The sequence below is a fragment of the Anser anser genome (assembly GCF_964211835.1).
Source record: "Anser anser genome assembly, chromosome: 3".
NCBI lineage: Eukaryota > Metazoa > Chordata > Aves > Anseriformes > Anatidae > Anser > Anser anser.
In genome coordinates this window covers 16,512,538-16,530,294 of record NC_139722.1, presented here as the reverse complement: position 1 = coordinate 16,530,294, position 17,757 = coordinate 16,512,538, and the positions used below count along the sequence as shown (strand labels likewise).

Sequence of the window (17,757 nt, the reverse complement as noted above, 5' to 3'; positions counted from 1 at the left end):
TCCAAAGATGGTCATATTACAAATAGTCATATGACAAAGTATTCCGGTAGCATAGGAACTTTGTTCCATTTTAAAAAAATACAAATTTTCCGATTTTAGGCACCAACTTTAAAAAAGTGTTTAAGCACCTAAACGTACAGACTGGGAACAACAAGCTACCAAGTTTTGATACCTGAACAACACTGAAAAATGAACATGTTTTTTTTATCCCTTCTGTGATACCCTGTCTGCATGGGGTTCTTCTCCCATGTCTTGTGTCCTTAAATCCAAGAGAGCTGTTACCTTGACTTTCACTGGACTTAGCAACGAAGAGTAAAAAACATGTCATGACCCATCCCTTTCAAAGCATAATTGCTACCTTCTGAGAATTTTCTTAAGATTTCTTCTGAGAATTTTGGTATCTGTGCAAGGATCTGTAGTCTGTGAGCTGTTAAATCCAGTTCTGGTTGAGTTTTTGTAGTATATCCCTCCATTTATCTATTCCTACTTATTGTATCACCATCCAGATTATAACAGCAATAATGATGACCTTTTTGATAAAGCAACTTGAAACCTTCTGGTATGTCGTGTTTTTGCTGTTGTTGTTTTTTCAGCTCTAAAACCTTTTAAGTACTTTACAACTAGATGTTTATCAAATCAATGCCTTTATGGAACACTGGGCCCTCTGAATTTTTATTTTTGATTTTTGATTCGTTTTTTCTTCACTTCCTTTATTGTTGCCAGTTGCCTTCTGCGGTTGTGTTCTTTTTTTGGTCCATCCCTTGAGTTCCACCGCGTATAAGAAGTTATTTGCTACTCAGCAGTGAGGCTAAAGTAATGAAACTGCTACTTCACTGCCCGCTATTAATAAGCTTATACTACAGGGACTTTTGAAAGGAGATTAAGGACTATTAATCACAGGCTAGTGTCTGTGACTACATTGAATGCACTGGTGAATACTGCTGGTGCTTAGGATCACATCAGAGTTCTGTTTACAGGCATCAGTATATTAGGCTTGTCTCTTTCTGGTAAAACAGTTTAAAAGATTTTGTTGTCTTTGTCAGAAAGGGTAGCTTCTGAATTTATAGCTTCTGAAACTGCACAAAAGTAAGCCTAACCTGAAAAAAGGCTAAAACAATACAACTGGTTTCTGCTGCTGTTCCCAGCTGCCTGGTCCTAGCTCATCTTTGGCCTCCATTCTGGCACACATTTGACCCTGTATCAAGCTGTTTCAGTTTGGTAAACCAGTGAAAAGCTAAGTCAACAAAACAAAACAAAAATTTCTGATGGTTTAGAAAGCAGAAGCGAGCGTGGGCTGAAATGAATACCAGAACCAGGACAGTGGAGAGGTCAGGGAAGGGGGAGGGTGAGCCAGTGAGGAGCGAGTCTGCTAAATCAAAGTAAAGGTGGGGATTGATGTGGCTGGCTGTCACGTACATCATTCTGGTAAGTCTTTGAGCTGTTACGCTGTGCTGGAACATGTCTAAAGGCCCTAAATGATCTATCCAGAGTGGGCACTAGATATATTTAGAGGAAAATTGATTGCTTATTCATGATACTGTTGGTGTAAATCTATTCTGCCCAAATGCTTTTACTCTAAATGGTCATTTTAATTTCATACAGACAGTACATCAGCTATGTGTTTATCTAACGCTATTTCTAAAGACATATTTATGCTCTCTGAACTATGGAATGTTGCAACCCACTCCTGCACTAGCCATATGAACTTATAACTCTAGCTATTTTAATTATCATTCGATAACAATAATCATCATGCTTGCTGTTGAAACAGGAAAAATAATGCTAAGTGTGCATAGCAAACAGATGACTTGCTGCAAATCTCAAAGACAACTAATTAGAGCTCATTTGATAATGTGCAGGGGTTGAGCAATGTTCCATCCCAGCTGCCAATTAAAGTAATCTCGCTAACTGATCCTGTGATACTAGTGAGCTAAAAAGAGTTCATGAGAAGTTTAGGCTCCTGATATGTTGTAGGTTGAGCTACAGGTAGGGTACTTAGATGCAGTTCTGTTCTGTTTTTGAGATGATCGTAATCTATTTTGGGCTGAACACTACTGGATGAGGCTTAGGTTTTTCAGTTGTTTCTGTGTTTTTGAAAATATTACCTGGTATTTTTATGCAGGAAAACTTTCTTTGATCTGGTTTGAATATTTATATTACCTATATTATCTATAGCAGCGTAGCCCTATGTATATATAGGATACAGTATTATCTTAGGCACACCTCTGTCTTGAAGAGGGTGGAATGTAGATTCTAGATTATGTATTAGCAGCAATAAAAATGCATTTTAGAAGCCATCTTTACTGTCTAGAACCTAAGAACTTTCCATTAATAAATAAAGTGAGCACAAATAATGTGGTATCAGTGAGCACTTTTGTTATTGTTTAAGCAACCCAGTCCTAATCGGAGAGAGGACAGGCCTGTCAGCTTCTATCAGCTGGGATCAAACCAACTTCAACCTAATGTAGCATCGTTGGCAAGAGATGCGGCGAACATTGCTAAGGATAAGCAAAGAGGATTTATGCCAAGTATATTACAGAATGAAACGTATGGAGCAATACTCAGTGGCAGTCCACCTCCCATTCAGCCTGCAGTACCTGTTACAAGTAGCGCACCTCCTCTACCTCCAAGGAATATTGGCAAAGGTATTAACACTGGAAAATATCACTGTATGTTAGAAGAACGGGATCGTAACAATTTTTTCATTATGTTTTTAAGCTTTCTTTTAGCATTATATTGCACAGGTAGGTATTGTAATAGTTTATCAATGACTTCATCTTGCATACTTGGAGTTAATCTACCCAACCAATTCTGGGTTTGATTTTCAGTGTACCTGCAGGAAAGTACATAACAATGCGTGGGAAAACAATGCACGGGTAACCTCAATAAAGTCAAACAATTTACTGGAAGGAGGGCTGCAGTGGATTTAGTTCAGCAAGTACTTTTTGATTGTATTTCATCTTTTCACACTTCAGTTACTTCAAGATGTCATTGTCAGAGTGAAAATTTAAATATGTAAAATTTCCACAGCATTTGGCTGCTGTAGAAAAACATTTTAATACCTGGGAAAATGGAGAGTGTATGCAGAATGTGAGAGATTTTAACATCGCAAAATCTTTTCTTAATAGAAATGTGCTTCAGGGTTGATGAAATAAAAGGGAACAAAGTATGTGGTTCACGATGTGAAGAACTGGATAAATTACAGAACTGTTAGCTGACTGAAAATGTAACTGCAGGTGATTAGCTGAACAATGAAAAATGTACTGGTCTCATCCCAGTTCAGAAAGATTGTGTGCTTGCAAAATTTACCACTAAAGCTGAGACTGTGAACCTCATTCTTATGTTCATATATAATCTGTTTGGATTGTGTTGGAGAAGTGTAGAGAAATTTATACAGGTTATCTTTATGCAGTACACATTCAGTGTGTACTGAATCTCTCATGTATGCTAAATTTATGTAATGTTAAATTCCAGAAAAATGACTGTGTAAACACATGATTTTCTATCCTGCTTTGATTGAAACTCCACATCAGGAGATACGAGTGGGTAATGTTCTAGGCGTATATGAGGAGTGTCTGCCTTTGGAAGCACTACACAGAGGTTAAAATACCTCCATACAACAACGACTATGTCTGAGATTGCAAACTGAACATTTGTGTAATATGAAAAGTCAGTTGTTGGTCCCACAGGAATGGCTGCAGCACGGAAGTCGGATAAAAATCTGTTGTCTTGAGGGCAGAAAGGCTGGAAGCAGTAGAACAGCATGGTGTTGCACTACTTCGAAAGGGTGGTGTGAGACTGGGAGAAGTTTAGCAGCATATAAAACTAAGTTCCTTAACCAAGGTGGGATTCCTTTCATCTAACATTTTTGCATGAAGTCTAAACTTAATGTCATTTTACCTGACAAAAAGGAATGCTTCCCCCACCAAACAGGAAAATTCGCCTAGTTTCTTGTTTTTTTTTGTCTGTGAAGGAGTTTATACTATCTGTTTAACTGTTAGATACTATCCCTAAATTATTAATACAGTTGGATAAAAAAGACTCTCTTAAAAAGAGAGTTAAAAAGACTCTTTTACCCTTTGATGTTATTTTACCCACGGCAAACCACACTATTTCACCCACTGTTTGCCCTTGATTAAATGACACTAGAAATAGTGTCATTTTAAATTTACTCCCAACCCCAGACTTTTTGGCACCAGTATAGTGCAACTCCCACTAAGAAGCATGCTGCCTGGCTCAGAGAGATTATTAACTCATATTCTTTACTCTAGCAATGTATTAGCCTATTATTTTATATTTTCAGTTAAAAGCTATGATAGCGTCACTGATCTCAGGTTCTTGTTGATTGCTGTTGTTGTTGGTATGCTTATGATGTAGTATTGTTACTCCTTTATCCTCTTAGCCTTAAGCTGTTCTCCAAGTCTTTTGAGCCTTGTACGCTTCTCCCTGCAACCTGATATTTATTCATACCTTACTCTGTTTCATCTTTTCTTAATATGATGCTCATGCTCTGAGTAGGGAAACGCGACGCGACAAGTGCAAAATATTGACCTCATGGTGAAAATCTATAGTGTGTTTTATGAAATGGAGATGCAGCTCTTTAGCCTAAGAATGGAATCATTTAGGAAGCCCTGAGGAAGCAATACTTCGTAACTGATACTAGTTTCATGACTAGTTGTCAGAGCTTCTTGTTTGGGTGAAATTCAGTTTTTATTTGGAATCGACATAAAACTGCTGTTTCACTTTGAGTCAGCAATGTCTGCTAATACTCAAGGTGAGGTCCTTTCCTTGGACTACCTGAGATAATTACAGCTATCAGTCAGGGATTAAAGAGGGTAGCAAGATGTGCCTTCTCTACTTGTTAAGAAATCTCTGCTTTTCAAGTGTTGACATATTTTAAAGTAATGACTGGAGACAAACGTTAAGGTAAAGAGTTAGTAAGACTCAACCAGAAACTTCCATGTAATTTTTTACAGCAGACTCTGATTTCTGCTCTGGCATTCCTGCAAGATGGCAGTGGTTCTGATTTTGTGAATGTAGTGTATAGCTGAACCATTTTTAAAAGCACGGGTGTGAATATTAACGCTTTGTGCTTAGGGTAAGTAATAATAATAATGTAGTATTTTCCTCTCTTTTTAGTCCAGCCTTCAGTTCTTGGCAGTGGTATTCAGACAATTTCTTCATCTAATACAATGTGGAAGACAAATTCTTTAGGAGTGGAAAGTATAAGCAGGCAGAGATCTTCATCTGATCCACCAGCTATTCATCCCCCTGTGCCGCCATTGCGTGTAACATCTACAAGTATGTTTCCACTTTCCCCTGTTTTCCCTTCTGCTGTATCTAATCATAGTTGGCTTATTTTTCCATTTTCACAACTCATATTTCCTCTTTTGGTGACTGTAGCTTCGGCCTATCGTTCCCATCCAGTAACTTCGTATGAACTGTCTTCTCTGAAATCCCAGTGAATGGTGCTGTGCAGGGTCAACGGGAAGTAGTAGCTATTACTAGAGCTAAAGAGCTTTCCACTTTTATATGTAGTTTTAATGATGCATATCTCACTAGTGAGCTGTAAAAATAAGTGTTACATGTAGGCCTGGGGCTATGTCTCCACATTGTGCATAATTCTTGAAGATCATAGGAGTGTAAAAAAGATGTTTTAATGCATTGCCAGCTGCTGTTGTGTTGGTTTCAAGAATTCAATAGAAATTTAATTAATTACTAAATATAATGTGAAGTTTCTTTTGACTAGATGCTAATCGTAACAGGATTTTTAAAAAGGAATTTTCTCTAAACAAAATTTCTCAGGCACTTGCTCAGATACTTTTCCATAAAACACCAACTGAAGGCCTTGATTGAGCCAACAACATCACTTTCAATATAGTCATATTCTTGAAAATGTTAGGTCAGAATAACTTTGGTAACACTTGAGAATTTTCTTTGCTTGTACTTGAATGCTTTGATGAATTGAAGTATTTGTGAGCTCTCTGATCTTGACTAGGCGAAACAAAATACGAACCTCTTTCTGAAGAGGTCTTCCTTCCAATAGAAGGATTACTTCATGTTTTAAGTTGTTGATTACAAGTAGTAAAGCATTTTTCTTTGATGAAGATAAATCCTGTAACAGGAAGACGTGTGGATGAGAACCCAAGAGACAAAATGGTAAATAGAAGTCTAATTCCTTTTCATTGTCTAACTTTTTTCTATAGATGTGCTTTCTCCAGCGCCACCGCCTCCAGTGGCAAAGACAGCCAGCATTATGGAAGCTTTGAACCAGCAATCTAAACAGCAACCAGCTCCTCCACAAACTAAGCCAACCCCACCACCACTGCCCCCACAACCTCCTAGTAGAATCTCTCAAAGAAAACCTATTTCTGGGTAACTGATGCCATTTGAGTACTTAATGCATATATTTCATAATGATTAACTTTTCAATTTTATGGTATATAACATGCAAGTCATCTGTAAAGCATGCAGTCTTTGCCAATGGTGTGTTCTAACGTATATGACTGAAGAGAAGACAGATACTGAGGGAGCAGATTACAAGGATTCCCGTGGTAAAAACAGGACAGCGTAGCAATTTAATATTGTATGACTTGCACAGTATCTATGGAATGCTTAGCCCTGATGGAAATAGGAAGCCCCCCAAAATAATCCATTTCTGTTTATCTTCTAATAACAATAGATAAGGGAATATTATGTCTGATTGTGCCATTTGTTGTTCACATGCTTATCCTCTGTTCAGTTCCATTCAATATTTTCATTCATGGAGGGAGCTGAGACTTGGAATAGAGAACATGATCTTTCAATTTGCAAGAAAAAGATGTTAGGAGTGACAAATGTACTGGTGAATTGGATTATACCTAAGCTAGCCTTGAAAAAACATAGTAGTAGTCTGGAAAGAAGAGGGGTGTCATTTAGTAAGCAACACTTAGTACTGAAGAACAGCCAACGACAAAAATGGAGTACGGAGAACAGCTAAGTATGGTTAAGCAAAAGTCTTCAAGAGAAGAATCTGCAAAGACATGGTGAATCATGAATAAAAGTAAATAAGAAGACTCATGCTGTTGTGGAAGAGGCAAAGAGAAGGAGTATTGTTTGATTATAACCTGCAAAATTTAGGAGTTATTTATTCCAATTGGCTCAACATCAGTAATGTCTCAGCTGGACTGCTGTATTCAGTTTTGGTTATTGAATTAAAATAAAGATACAAAGTAGTAAGGCCAAAACCAGGGAAGAACAATAAGGTAATTAGAAGTCTAGAAAATATGGCCTGTGATAAAAGTTTGGAAGAAGTAAGAGTCTCTCATCCTTAAAAAAAAAAAAAAAAAAAAAAAGGAATTGGAGCACAGATGCAGGTCTTTAAACATATAAAGTACTGCATCACGCCGTTCCTTTTTACATCTCGTGGTGGCTCTAAAAAGAAAACTTCTAAGTTGTAACAAGAATAATGTAGACACTATGTAAAGCTTTCCCAAAGTAAGCATAGTGAGATATGTTAGTAAATTGTCTTGGAAAATTTTGGATTCTTAGACGCTGAATGTTTGGTAGAGTATCGCCTAAGCAAGTCTAGATGGTTAGCAAGTATGCATACGTGTATATGTGAGATAATACATACGGCTGATGCTTTGTGAGTGAAAGAAGCAAACAACCATTGAGTTTCCTTTCTAGCCTGTTGATTGCATATACCAAACGAAGTAAAAGGGAGAAGCAACTTCGTGAAGTTTGCTATAATGTACACGATTATAGTTCGCTATAATGTACATGATACATATTTTTAACAAAGCACACCAAAGAATTTTTAAAAAATAATGTTAAGAACTTCAGAACTTAGGAAAAGAAAATCAGCTTTATAAAAACTGCAGAAATTGAATGTATGTAATTCTTCTGCCTTACGTGTTTAGATTAGGTGCAGTTTACCATTGGCCTAACAGGGAAGCAAACTAATATTTTAAAACAAAATACCAGACACTGGAATATACTGAAGATGTTACAAGAATTTTATAATCTGGAAAATAGTCTGAATTCTTGTGGTTGGAGTTCTTGTTTGTTTCTTAAATGGAAAATTTTCTAATTTCTTTTTGAACAGGACTGAGAAGTCATCTGGCTTAGCAAACAAAGGGCAGTCTAGAGGACTTGGGTCTCTACAACAAAGTGGTAATGATGCTTTAGAGATTCATTTTACTGTAATTAAGCTATTGTTATTACAACTTCAAGGAGAGTGTTTTTAGTTTACCTTGTACATTTAAACACAATCGGTACCAGCATTTTTGTTTCTTTTCTTGATTGCGTAGGCCCTTAAGCTTAAAGCTTTTCTGCATGAGGACAATTAATGTCAGCAGTGGAACCACGTAGCGAGAATAACAAAATGATTGAGGTTGGAAAGGACCTCTAGAGGTCATCTGGTCTAGATCCCTGCTCACAGGGGATTGCCCAGGACCATGTCTGAATGGGTTTGCAAGGTCTTCCAGGGAAGGAGACTCTACAACCTCTCTGAGCAGTCTGTGCTAGTGCTTCATCACCCCCACAGCCGCCTTCTTTCTAGGCTAAACAATCCCTGCTCTTTCAGCCTTTCCTCCTATGATAGATGCTCCAATACCTTAATCATTTTTGTGGCCTTTTGTTTCACTCCTTCCAGTAAGTCCACATTTCTTCTGTACTGGGGAGCCCAGAACTGGACAAAGCAACCCACGTGTGGCCTCACCAGTGCTGAGTAGAGGGGAGGGATCAACTCCCTCAACCTGCTGGTGATACTTTGCGTAATGCAACCCAAGATACCATTAGCTGTCTTTGTAGCAAGGGCATGCTGCTGGCTCATGTGCAGCCAAGCCCTCCAGGTCCTTTTCTGCAGAGCTGCTTTCCAGCTGGGTGGCCCCCAGCACAGCCTGGTACCTGGGGTTTTTTCTTCCCCAGGTGCAGGACTTTGCACTTCCCCTCGTTAAATTTCCTGAGGTTCCTGTAAGTTCTTTTCTTCAGCCTGCTGAGGTCCCTTTGGATGACAGCACAACCTTTTGGCATTTCGGCTATTCCTCCCAGTTTTGCATCATCTGCATGCTTGCTGAGAGTACACTCTGACCCATCAACCAGATTTTCATCTTGGTCTCTGGACCTGGGGTTCCTGAAGGCCAGTCTTGCTAATAAAGACTGAGGCAAAGAAGGTGTTCGGTACCTCAGCCTTTTCTATGTCCTTCATAACCAGGTCACACATCTCGTAGCAGTGGGTCCACGGTTTCCTTAGCCTTCCTTTTGTCACACATGTGCTTAGGGAAACCTTTCTCCTTGTCTGATATCCCTGGCCAGATTCAATTCCAACTGGACTTTAGCTTTCCTTATGTCATCTCAACTCACCTACACCCCCCCCACACACACACACACTCAGAGGATGCAGTAGGAAAGCTTTAGTTAGTTCACTCTCATTTAATTGTGTCATAAATGAGGCAACGGGCAAGGCCAAAATACATTTTTACATAGAAAAAATGTGATTGTAGTTTTAAAATGCAAACTTCGTACATCACATCTAATTAATGAAATTGCAAATTGATACTGCTTTTGTAGTGGTTTTAGTGGAAGTTCTTCTACCCAATCTGTTCTTCCACTGTATATGTTATGTTCATTGGTTCGTATTGTGATTCTTTATGTCCCTTCAACATATCCACAGAGTGGAAATTTGCAATCATTACCAGAATATGTCAGAAGTCTCCTGTGAATGGTACAGCATCTCAGTAAAGATGGGATTTATTAGGAAAGAAAGGTTCTAAAAGTTTTCAGTCTGTAGAGAGTGGGTGAGGAGATGGAAAATTTGGTTCTGGTGTCATCTGTTTTGTAGGCCTTTTTCTCTTTTAGTATAACTGTGATATTAAAGGTTTTAGGTAATCCTTTTTGGGGAAAAAATGTCTTCTTTGGTAAGGAAAAGGGTAGAAATATCAGTGTGAATAAAAAAGAAAGCCATTAAAGATGAAATACTCATGGTATATATAATCCTTTGTATTCTCTAATTAAGAATAATGAATTTGGTTTCGATTTGTATCATTGCTCTTGCTTTTTTCTCTTTTTAAAGCATGCCTAGGATTTAATCATTTTACTTACTTTAGCAGCAGGAGAATCTTCTTCTGTATGTGAGATCCCAGTAACACAAACTGGTTCTACAGTAAATACTTTGGCACAGATCCAGCCACCAGCACCAATGCCAAGGAAATCACAAATAGTAAGTAGACAAACTAGGTTTAGATTTTATTAAAGCTTCCACACACTGTCAAACACACAGCTGATATAATAGTCTGTTCTGTTAGAAATAAAGCGTGTGAACCATGCAAAATACAAAACCTCTATCCTCTTAAATGTGTGACTTGTAGTATTTATGAAAATGTTGCTTCTCTTCCATTTCTCATGCAATGATACGTGATTTTAAATGAAAAAAGAACACCAGCAAAAAACAAGGAGAAACCAAAGACAAAGCTTGGATTCATTGCTTGTGTCTGAATTTGTAGAATTTATGGTTTGATTTATTGGAGGTAGGTAAGCTTGATAAGAGAATAGTAGGTCACTTGTAAGCCGCATGCAACTCAATTCTTAAACTTGAGTGAAGTAAGTAATAAGGGAGGTTTTTTGCTCATCTTTACAATGGAAGTAGATACACTTGTTTACATAGGTGGACCAAATGGCTTCAGAAAAGACTAGTAGGAGCCAAGCTCAAAACAAAAGAAATTGGAACTTTGTGGAATTGCTTCACTTTACAACTCTTTGTTATGCGTTTGGCGGGTGACAGGAGGGAAATTCATTGGAGGTTACTAAACACACAGAAATCACACCTGATGTGAGGCATCCCAACCAGAATCATAGAGTCATTAAGATCACCTCCAAGATCATCTGGTCCAACCATAAGGTTGTTGAAGGGGGAAAGGGAAGGCTGTAAGTGCTGGATTGGAAATATTGTGTATTCTTCTTCTCTTCCATCCTCCCCTAACCGTACAGTGACTGTTAAAAAAGAGATACTGGACTTAGACGGACTCTTGATCTGATTGTGTGGTCTTTTTTATTCTTATTTAGGTCCATGAATGGTAACACACATAGTAGTGTCAATATTTATATTCTTGTACTGGTGTAGGTGAAGGGACATATTTCTGGATGTCAGTTTTGCTGTTCCATTATGTGTAGTTCAATTGACTCTTTGGCCCTTACTCCAATTTTACATTGTTTTCTTGTGTGGCAGACATAAAACATTTATATGCTTGGTCATGACAGTATTTCTCTGCAGCGAGCAAATCACAATACAGAGAGCTCGTGCTCTTGACATGCTGTACGTGACTAGATCTGGGCTGTTTTATGCTTTAAGGTCTTTATAGTTTAGTAGGTAAATAATAAATTGAGAGGTAGGAGCTGTACTGTTCCTGGCTCTTTGATTATGTTATTAGTGGGCTGCAATAAAACATCTTACCTTCTTTGGTCCTCTGTCTCTCTTCATTCATTTTTATTTAACCATGTCTACTGAAATAGTAACTCTCCAGGACAGGACTTCTATGTGTGCATAGCCTTGCACATTTGTTTTGAGTTTCTAGAACCCCTACTAGCTTTTGTCATCTGATAATGCTGAAAAAAACACAGAGACATGTGGAGTTCATCTTGCATTAGTTGGGATTATAAAATCTTCAGTTTTCTTGCCACTCCCCCTCTTGTTTAACCAAGTTACTGTCTGTCTTGCATCAAAATAACTTTCATGGTCTAGGCTGCAGTAAAATTTAATGGTCTGGTTAGTGAAAAATGGCATAGCTATCCCTTTAGCTTAGATGCACTAAGGGAATGCCATATTTACTCCGTAAAGCTGTTGAACTCTGATCACAATTTCCATTGTGTGCTCTGGGATTCAGTGCTGGCTACATCCATTGAATACATTATCAGTTCTGAAATAGCTCTCTACCTGGCTCTCTGTATAAGTTAAGGTTGTAGTAGTTCTCTGTCTTTTTCTTGTTTTGTTTTACAGAGCATATTACTTATGTGTGAATGGGTTGTCCTGGCTGTTTTTTAGGAACAGTATGTCTCCACTCTCAGGTTAATATTAGCTGCACGACATATGAAGAACAAATCCAACTCTCGAAATATCTCTAGGGCAGAATTTTGTGACTGAGAAAATCAGCTGGATAATTTTCTTCTGTCATAAGACAGAGAAGTAAGAGAAACCTGGCTCAGGGGGGTGTGTGCTAGTTAAGGTGCTTTAGCTAAATCAATCTAGCTAAAGCATCTTAGCTGAGATTTAGTCAAGGGCCCCTCGGCTAAAGAGCTTTAGCTAGATCAGTCTAGCTAAAGCACTTTGGCTAAATCACTCCCTTTAGCCTTATACTTCACCCTTTTTTGCGAAGTCTGCCAGAGAATCTGGAAGCCAAACCAGATTTAGGAAATGATTGCAGAAGTGATTCTTGAGTAAAGAAAAAAGAGGCCTCGTTACAATGCACGTGCAGCCAGTGAGTTACCTGCTATGCAGTGCGTTTGCCCAGTAGCCCATTTTTCAGGAGGAAAGTTCCTGATGCTTCTCTTTTTTTCCTTAGTGTATGCTTGAGATTTTTGAAACCATATTGTGGACATGCGGAAACCTTCCCTGTTAGTCTCCTGGGAATGGGGATGTGTTTTAATTTCCATGACTTCTAAAGAACAAGAAACACCTGTGATTACATCCCTTTGAAGTCAGTAATTATGTCACTGTTGTGCTGATGTGAAGCTCTTTCCTCTTGACCTAAAAATTGGTTGTGGTTTGAACCTTAACTTGACTGAGATGAGGCAGAGCCCCTGTGACACTGCAGGGCTGTCAGCTCCCTGGGGTGTGCCCACAAATAGAGCCTGAGGGCATTCCTGGTCTGGGCAGGTCAGGTTTTCTAATACTGAAATGCAAATGGACGCTTGTAAGGAGGGTAACAATCGCGCTACCTCCCTACTTCCCCATCCCCTTTTTTCTGCATGGTGCTCAGCTCTGGCAAAGTGGCACCTTAAGAGGCTTTGTCCACAGCAGAACATTTGGCTGGCCAAAAGAAGCAGACTCGTGGATGGTGTCTCTTCTCCCCTCACAAGCTTCCAGCTCCATGGCTGGCCTGAGTAGAGATGGGGACCAGTCCCCGGGGAAGTCCAGGACGGTGGTGAGACCTGCTTCTCAGTACCCCACCTGGAGCCTCTGTCCCAAACACCCACTGCAGTAACAGCCATCTGTTGACCTAACTGGCACTTGCAGCTCTGCTCTGGCATCTGAAGGTAGAAAGGAAAGGTTTTTGCTGGCCGAGGCTGGGGAAACTGGAGGAAAGGGTAGGTTGACACAGAAAGAGCTCTGCCTCCAGGTCCTGTGCTCCTTGCATGGAAACACGATGCAGGTAGCATTAGTGTTAATCTGCAACAGGGATTGAGAAGGCTGAAAACAAACGCAGCAGGTAGCAGAGAGTGGAAACAGGCCAGGTTGCACGTGGAGAAGCATGAGGTTAGGGTGGTGGATGCAAAACAATTGCAGCATCATTTCAAACAGAACACAACTAGGATTGGAGTCCCACTCAGTAGTGAAATACTGCAACTCCCTACCAAACAGCAGTGTGACCATTGCAATTGGAACACCTCTTCTGTGGCTGGCAGTCCTCAAAGCACTACAAAGAGCTTGAGGACATTCTGGGGAGTTTGTAGACTGTTGAGAAGGGTTTAGTAAATTAAGAAGGGACATACTGACAGGTGCCTCAGGCCTCTTTCTGACAACACTGGTGTTACACTCACCGTGTAGCACTTGATCACCCCATCCGCTGAATAAAATCATACCTGCCTGAGTGGTATAGAGCTCTGAAAGCAGGCTTAAGTGAGCAAAAATGGAAGCTCACAAAGGGAAATCTGATCCACGCTGGTGACATAGTGGTTCTGAAAGGCTCTGGATGCTGCCAAATTCAGCCTGAATCCTGAGCACCCGGTATAAATGATCTAGCTGAACTCTAACCCATGAAAAATAATTGGTAGCATCTCTGCTGCTTGCTTTAGATCACCTTCAAGTCTATTTTGATTCTTCCCTGCTTATTATTTACACTTACTTATTTTTATATTTCAGTCAAAAACTAAACCCAAAAGAGTAAAAGCGATTTACAACTGTGTAGCAGATAACCCAGACGAGCTAACTTTTTCAGAGGGTGATATCATTGTAGTTGATGGTGAAGAAGATCAGGAGTGGTGGGTGAGTATTTCGTATTTTCTATCAACATACTTCGAAAGAAATGAAATCTAGAGGTTGATGCTGACTTCAGAAGATCCCTGTTGGGTTTCCAAATAACAGGAGAAGTTTCATCTCATGGAAACTTGATTCCAAATGTTTCTTTTGTTTAAAATTCAGGCTTCAGATAAACTTTTAGCTTTTCTCAGGAAAAGTTTTTACATTCAGGAAAAATCAACACCTGATTAGTAGGGTTCACAATACACAGGGGACGTGATCTGTGAGACTTAAGGAAACTCTTGGGTGGGTGTCAGCAGTTTGAGAATCTGCTACTATTTCATCTTCCTTGAAGATGCTGTGTCATGGTCCTCTGGAGACAGCTTTGTATTGTCCTAATTCTTTAGCTGACTGAGACTGAGAAATGGTCTATTCTGTGTGCTGGGAAACCATCTCAACTATGTATACCCCAGAACTGCAACAGCTAAAGAAGTCTTGGAAAGTTGTTATGCATGAAAACACTCGTTTAATTGTTAGCTAGCGAAGAGGAGAATTTCATATTGCATCTAAATTGGCAATAATGTTGTATAAACACAAATAGATTAATGTAAGACCCAAAACGCTTGAGATCTGTTGAAGCTTGATCCATTCTTTCACCTTTCACTGACTGTTAAGAGAGGGAAGCAGAAGCAACTTAAAAGGTGCATGATATGGACAGGCTGCAAGGCATTCCAGAATGAAATGAAATGATGCAGCAGTAGTGCTGCATTAAGAGGTGTTACTTTTAAAGAATTGAGTAAGACAATAAAAAAAAAAAAAGTCTATAGTTGAGTAACAAAGGTCACTGGTATTCGTTCTGGTCGTAATTCCTTTTTGAGATTAACTTGAAAACCGTCTGAACTCTTGCAGATCGGTCATATTGATGGAGACCCCAGTCGGAAAGGAGCTTTCCCTGTCTCATTTGTGCACTTTATTGTTGACTAAATTGCTACTGATAAGTGGAGACATTTCTCATTTCCAGCGGTCACAGAAATAAGTTCTGCTCTATTTCATTTCATCTACCTATCTGCAGACACCTTGCCAGAGCACTGCCCAAGTCGTAGGTACTGTAGCTTACTTTTTTATTACCATTGTTCTGATTTTGGGACTTTTAGAACTTTTTTCTATGTGAAAACTTCTCATGAGCAGTTTACAAAAACAATCAGAAAAAAAAACCTCTTCCTGTATTTTTTTAAGGTGAACTGAAAAGCTTTAACAATCAAAATCCATGTGTGTGTGTCAACATCACAACATTATGAATTTTCTTTTCAAACCATTCGCTGTAATTTCACTTTCTGTTTTGTAACATGACAATACCACAGTTCAGTGTTGCTTCCCCAGTCAAAAGAAATTGTGTGCATCTGTAACAGGGCAGTGAATTTATCCAATTCTCAATACCGTTATAAGGATTCAGAACCAAAACGTGCAAGCTGCTGCATAGTTCTCAGTTGGACTCATTCAGCATCTTGCCATACTGGCTGTCATCCAGGATGTCAACTATTGCAGAAGAAACAATTTTAACTAGGTGTCTTTGGCCAGGTAAAAGTGAAAAAGTATTTCAGTTTACCACAGGAGAAACTTCTTTCTTTCAGAATGGATGTAGATATTTGCTTCAAGTTATCTGAAATCTGTGTTAGTCGTTGAACTTTCTAGTTCTGATTTTGTGAGCTTGAGACTGTTTCATTTTTCTAGGCTGCACGTGTGTGGAACCTGTTTTTTGAATGTTCTTTATGTATGTTACATCCATTTTGGTCATTTAATGTGACTACTGCTGGTTATCTAAACGATGGCAATATTACCGAGTTACTACATTAACTCAAGGATATGAAAACTGCACTTCCTGAAATGTACTTAATCATGATGATGGATTGCAGAGCATTTCTTACACTTGTATTATTATAGTGTTTAGACTTTTTTTTTTTATTCTTGAAATTTCTTAATCATCCACCAATGTGTTCGCACAGAGAACACATTTGGTGGAAGACTTAGGTAACTGTCCTTGGTCAATAAGGTCTCTGACACCTCACAAGTACACTACGTTATGTTCTGTTGTATAAAAATTTGTGTGCCACTACCTTGCAAACAATGATGGTTTGCTAACTCACTCTGTATTTATATAGTATACCCACATATATGGTAGCTACACTGTTGTTAAATTTGTTTTACTAATTTGTGAACAAAGGCTGGGCTATTGGTAACTCCCAAGTGGTTGATGGAAAACACCAATACACATCGGACGTCATTTTGATGTTGGCATATTGAGAGATTGTACCAGTTTTTGCTTATGCTACTGGGAAACATCTGATGGAATAGAGAAATCTATGTCTAGGTCAAATTGGCTTTGATCACGTTTTGTAAATATTCCATCTCTCGATTTATCGAGAGAACTTTGAATCTCTGACAAGTGGAGTTTAAATTGGCCGCTTCATATTTAACAGGACGGAAAATAGGCCACTGCATAGTCTTATTTGGAGAAAAATCACGTTGTGTTAATGCTGGAAGAGCAACACTGATCTTCCCGTGTATCACCTTTCCTGAATGGTACAGTTGGTTGATAGCCTCTCAAACGTGTGGGTACAGCCAGGTATATACTGACCTTTCATTTTCTAGATGCTGTTGCTGCAGTATAAATGGGGAACAAACTGGAATGTTTCAAGATATTTTTGTTGCAAGTTGAAGCAAATTAGTCTGTATTTTCAAAGTTCCCAGTAAGATGATAGAGTAATAGTTTAGCACTACAGTTTTATTCACTTACTGATACGTTCAGTTTGCAACACTATTTTGTATGTTTCTATCCCTGATAGAGTCTAGAGAGTAAATGGGCATATTATTTTGCACAGATCTCCTAATGTACAGTATTTTTAACACAGAATCTTATAGTGTATGTAACAACTCGTGAAGTTAAACAATGATGCGAATTTTCCTTAGGCTCTGCTAGAAGAGGAACACACTTTAAAATGTCACAATCCTGTTCACTAGTCACTTAGAAAACGTTTAGACTTCAGTGTGATAGCACTACCAGTGCAGACTGTTAAAATGTTGAGGACCAATAAGGAGCAGCTAAGCAAAATTTATCCCGAGATTTTCAACGTTTCTCAAAGTTTGCTTGTCCTCTGGCAGAGGAAAAAGAAATTCTAGAGCCTGTAGATATCTATTTATAATATAAAATTAAGAATTTTAAGTCCAAACCTTTGGCGTATTTCATACAACTTTTCAAATCTGATCAAAATAATGATTCAAAAAGCTGTTAATAGACAGACTATTAGGTTGCTGTGTTAACTGTTTAAAAAGGAGCAAATGACATTTAAAAATGCAGCTTAGAATGCTATGAGATGTATAATATTCAATTCAGTTGTTTTTATTTTGTTTAGTTGCAGAGCAACTGTATATATTGTATAACCGAAAATCAACTCTTATTTTCAATGTCCTGGATGCAGTGATTTATAATTAGAGCATGATTAATAAATTTTACTCTTGTTAACCAGTCAAATGTCTGGAAGAATAAAACTACTTTTAAAATCACGTGGGCTACTTCTCTTATGTAACTCTCCCTTGCTTTTCACTAT

The 17,757-nt window shown here is 38.6% G+C and overlaps 1 protein-coding gene across 4 annotated transcripts in view; it reads left to right on the top strand.

The window, feature by feature from the left end:
* ASAP2 (ArfGAP with SH3 domain, ankyrin repeat and PH domain 2) overlaps window positions 1-17,713 on the top strand; it is an 87,815-nt gene extending 70,102 nt beyond the window's left edge. For 2 of the 4 annotated variants that reach the window (XM_083827995.1, XM_083827997.1), the window contains 7 exons: window positions 2,390-2,645; window positions 5,140-5,301; window positions 6,207-6,375; window positions 8,087-8,154; window positions 10,089-10,201; window positions 14,057-14,179; window positions 15,062-17,713. In XM_083827995.1, the coding sequence (XP_083684121.1) occupies window positions 2,390-2,645; window positions 5,140-5,301; window positions 6,207-6,375; window positions 8,087-8,154; window positions 10,089-10,201; window positions 14,057-14,179; window positions 15,062-15,136 (966 nt within the window). In that variant the 3' untranslated portion in view covers window positions 15,137-17,713. The remainder of the gene's footprint in view (window positions 1-2,389; window positions 2,646-5,139; window positions 5,302-6,206; window positions 6,376-8,086; window positions 8,155-10,088; window positions 10,202-14,056; window positions 14,180-15,061) is intronic. The other 2 variants (XM_083827996.1, XM_083827998.1) reach the window with 2 other exon arrangements.
* The last annotated feature ends 44 nt before the right edge of the window (window positions 17,714-17,757 follow it).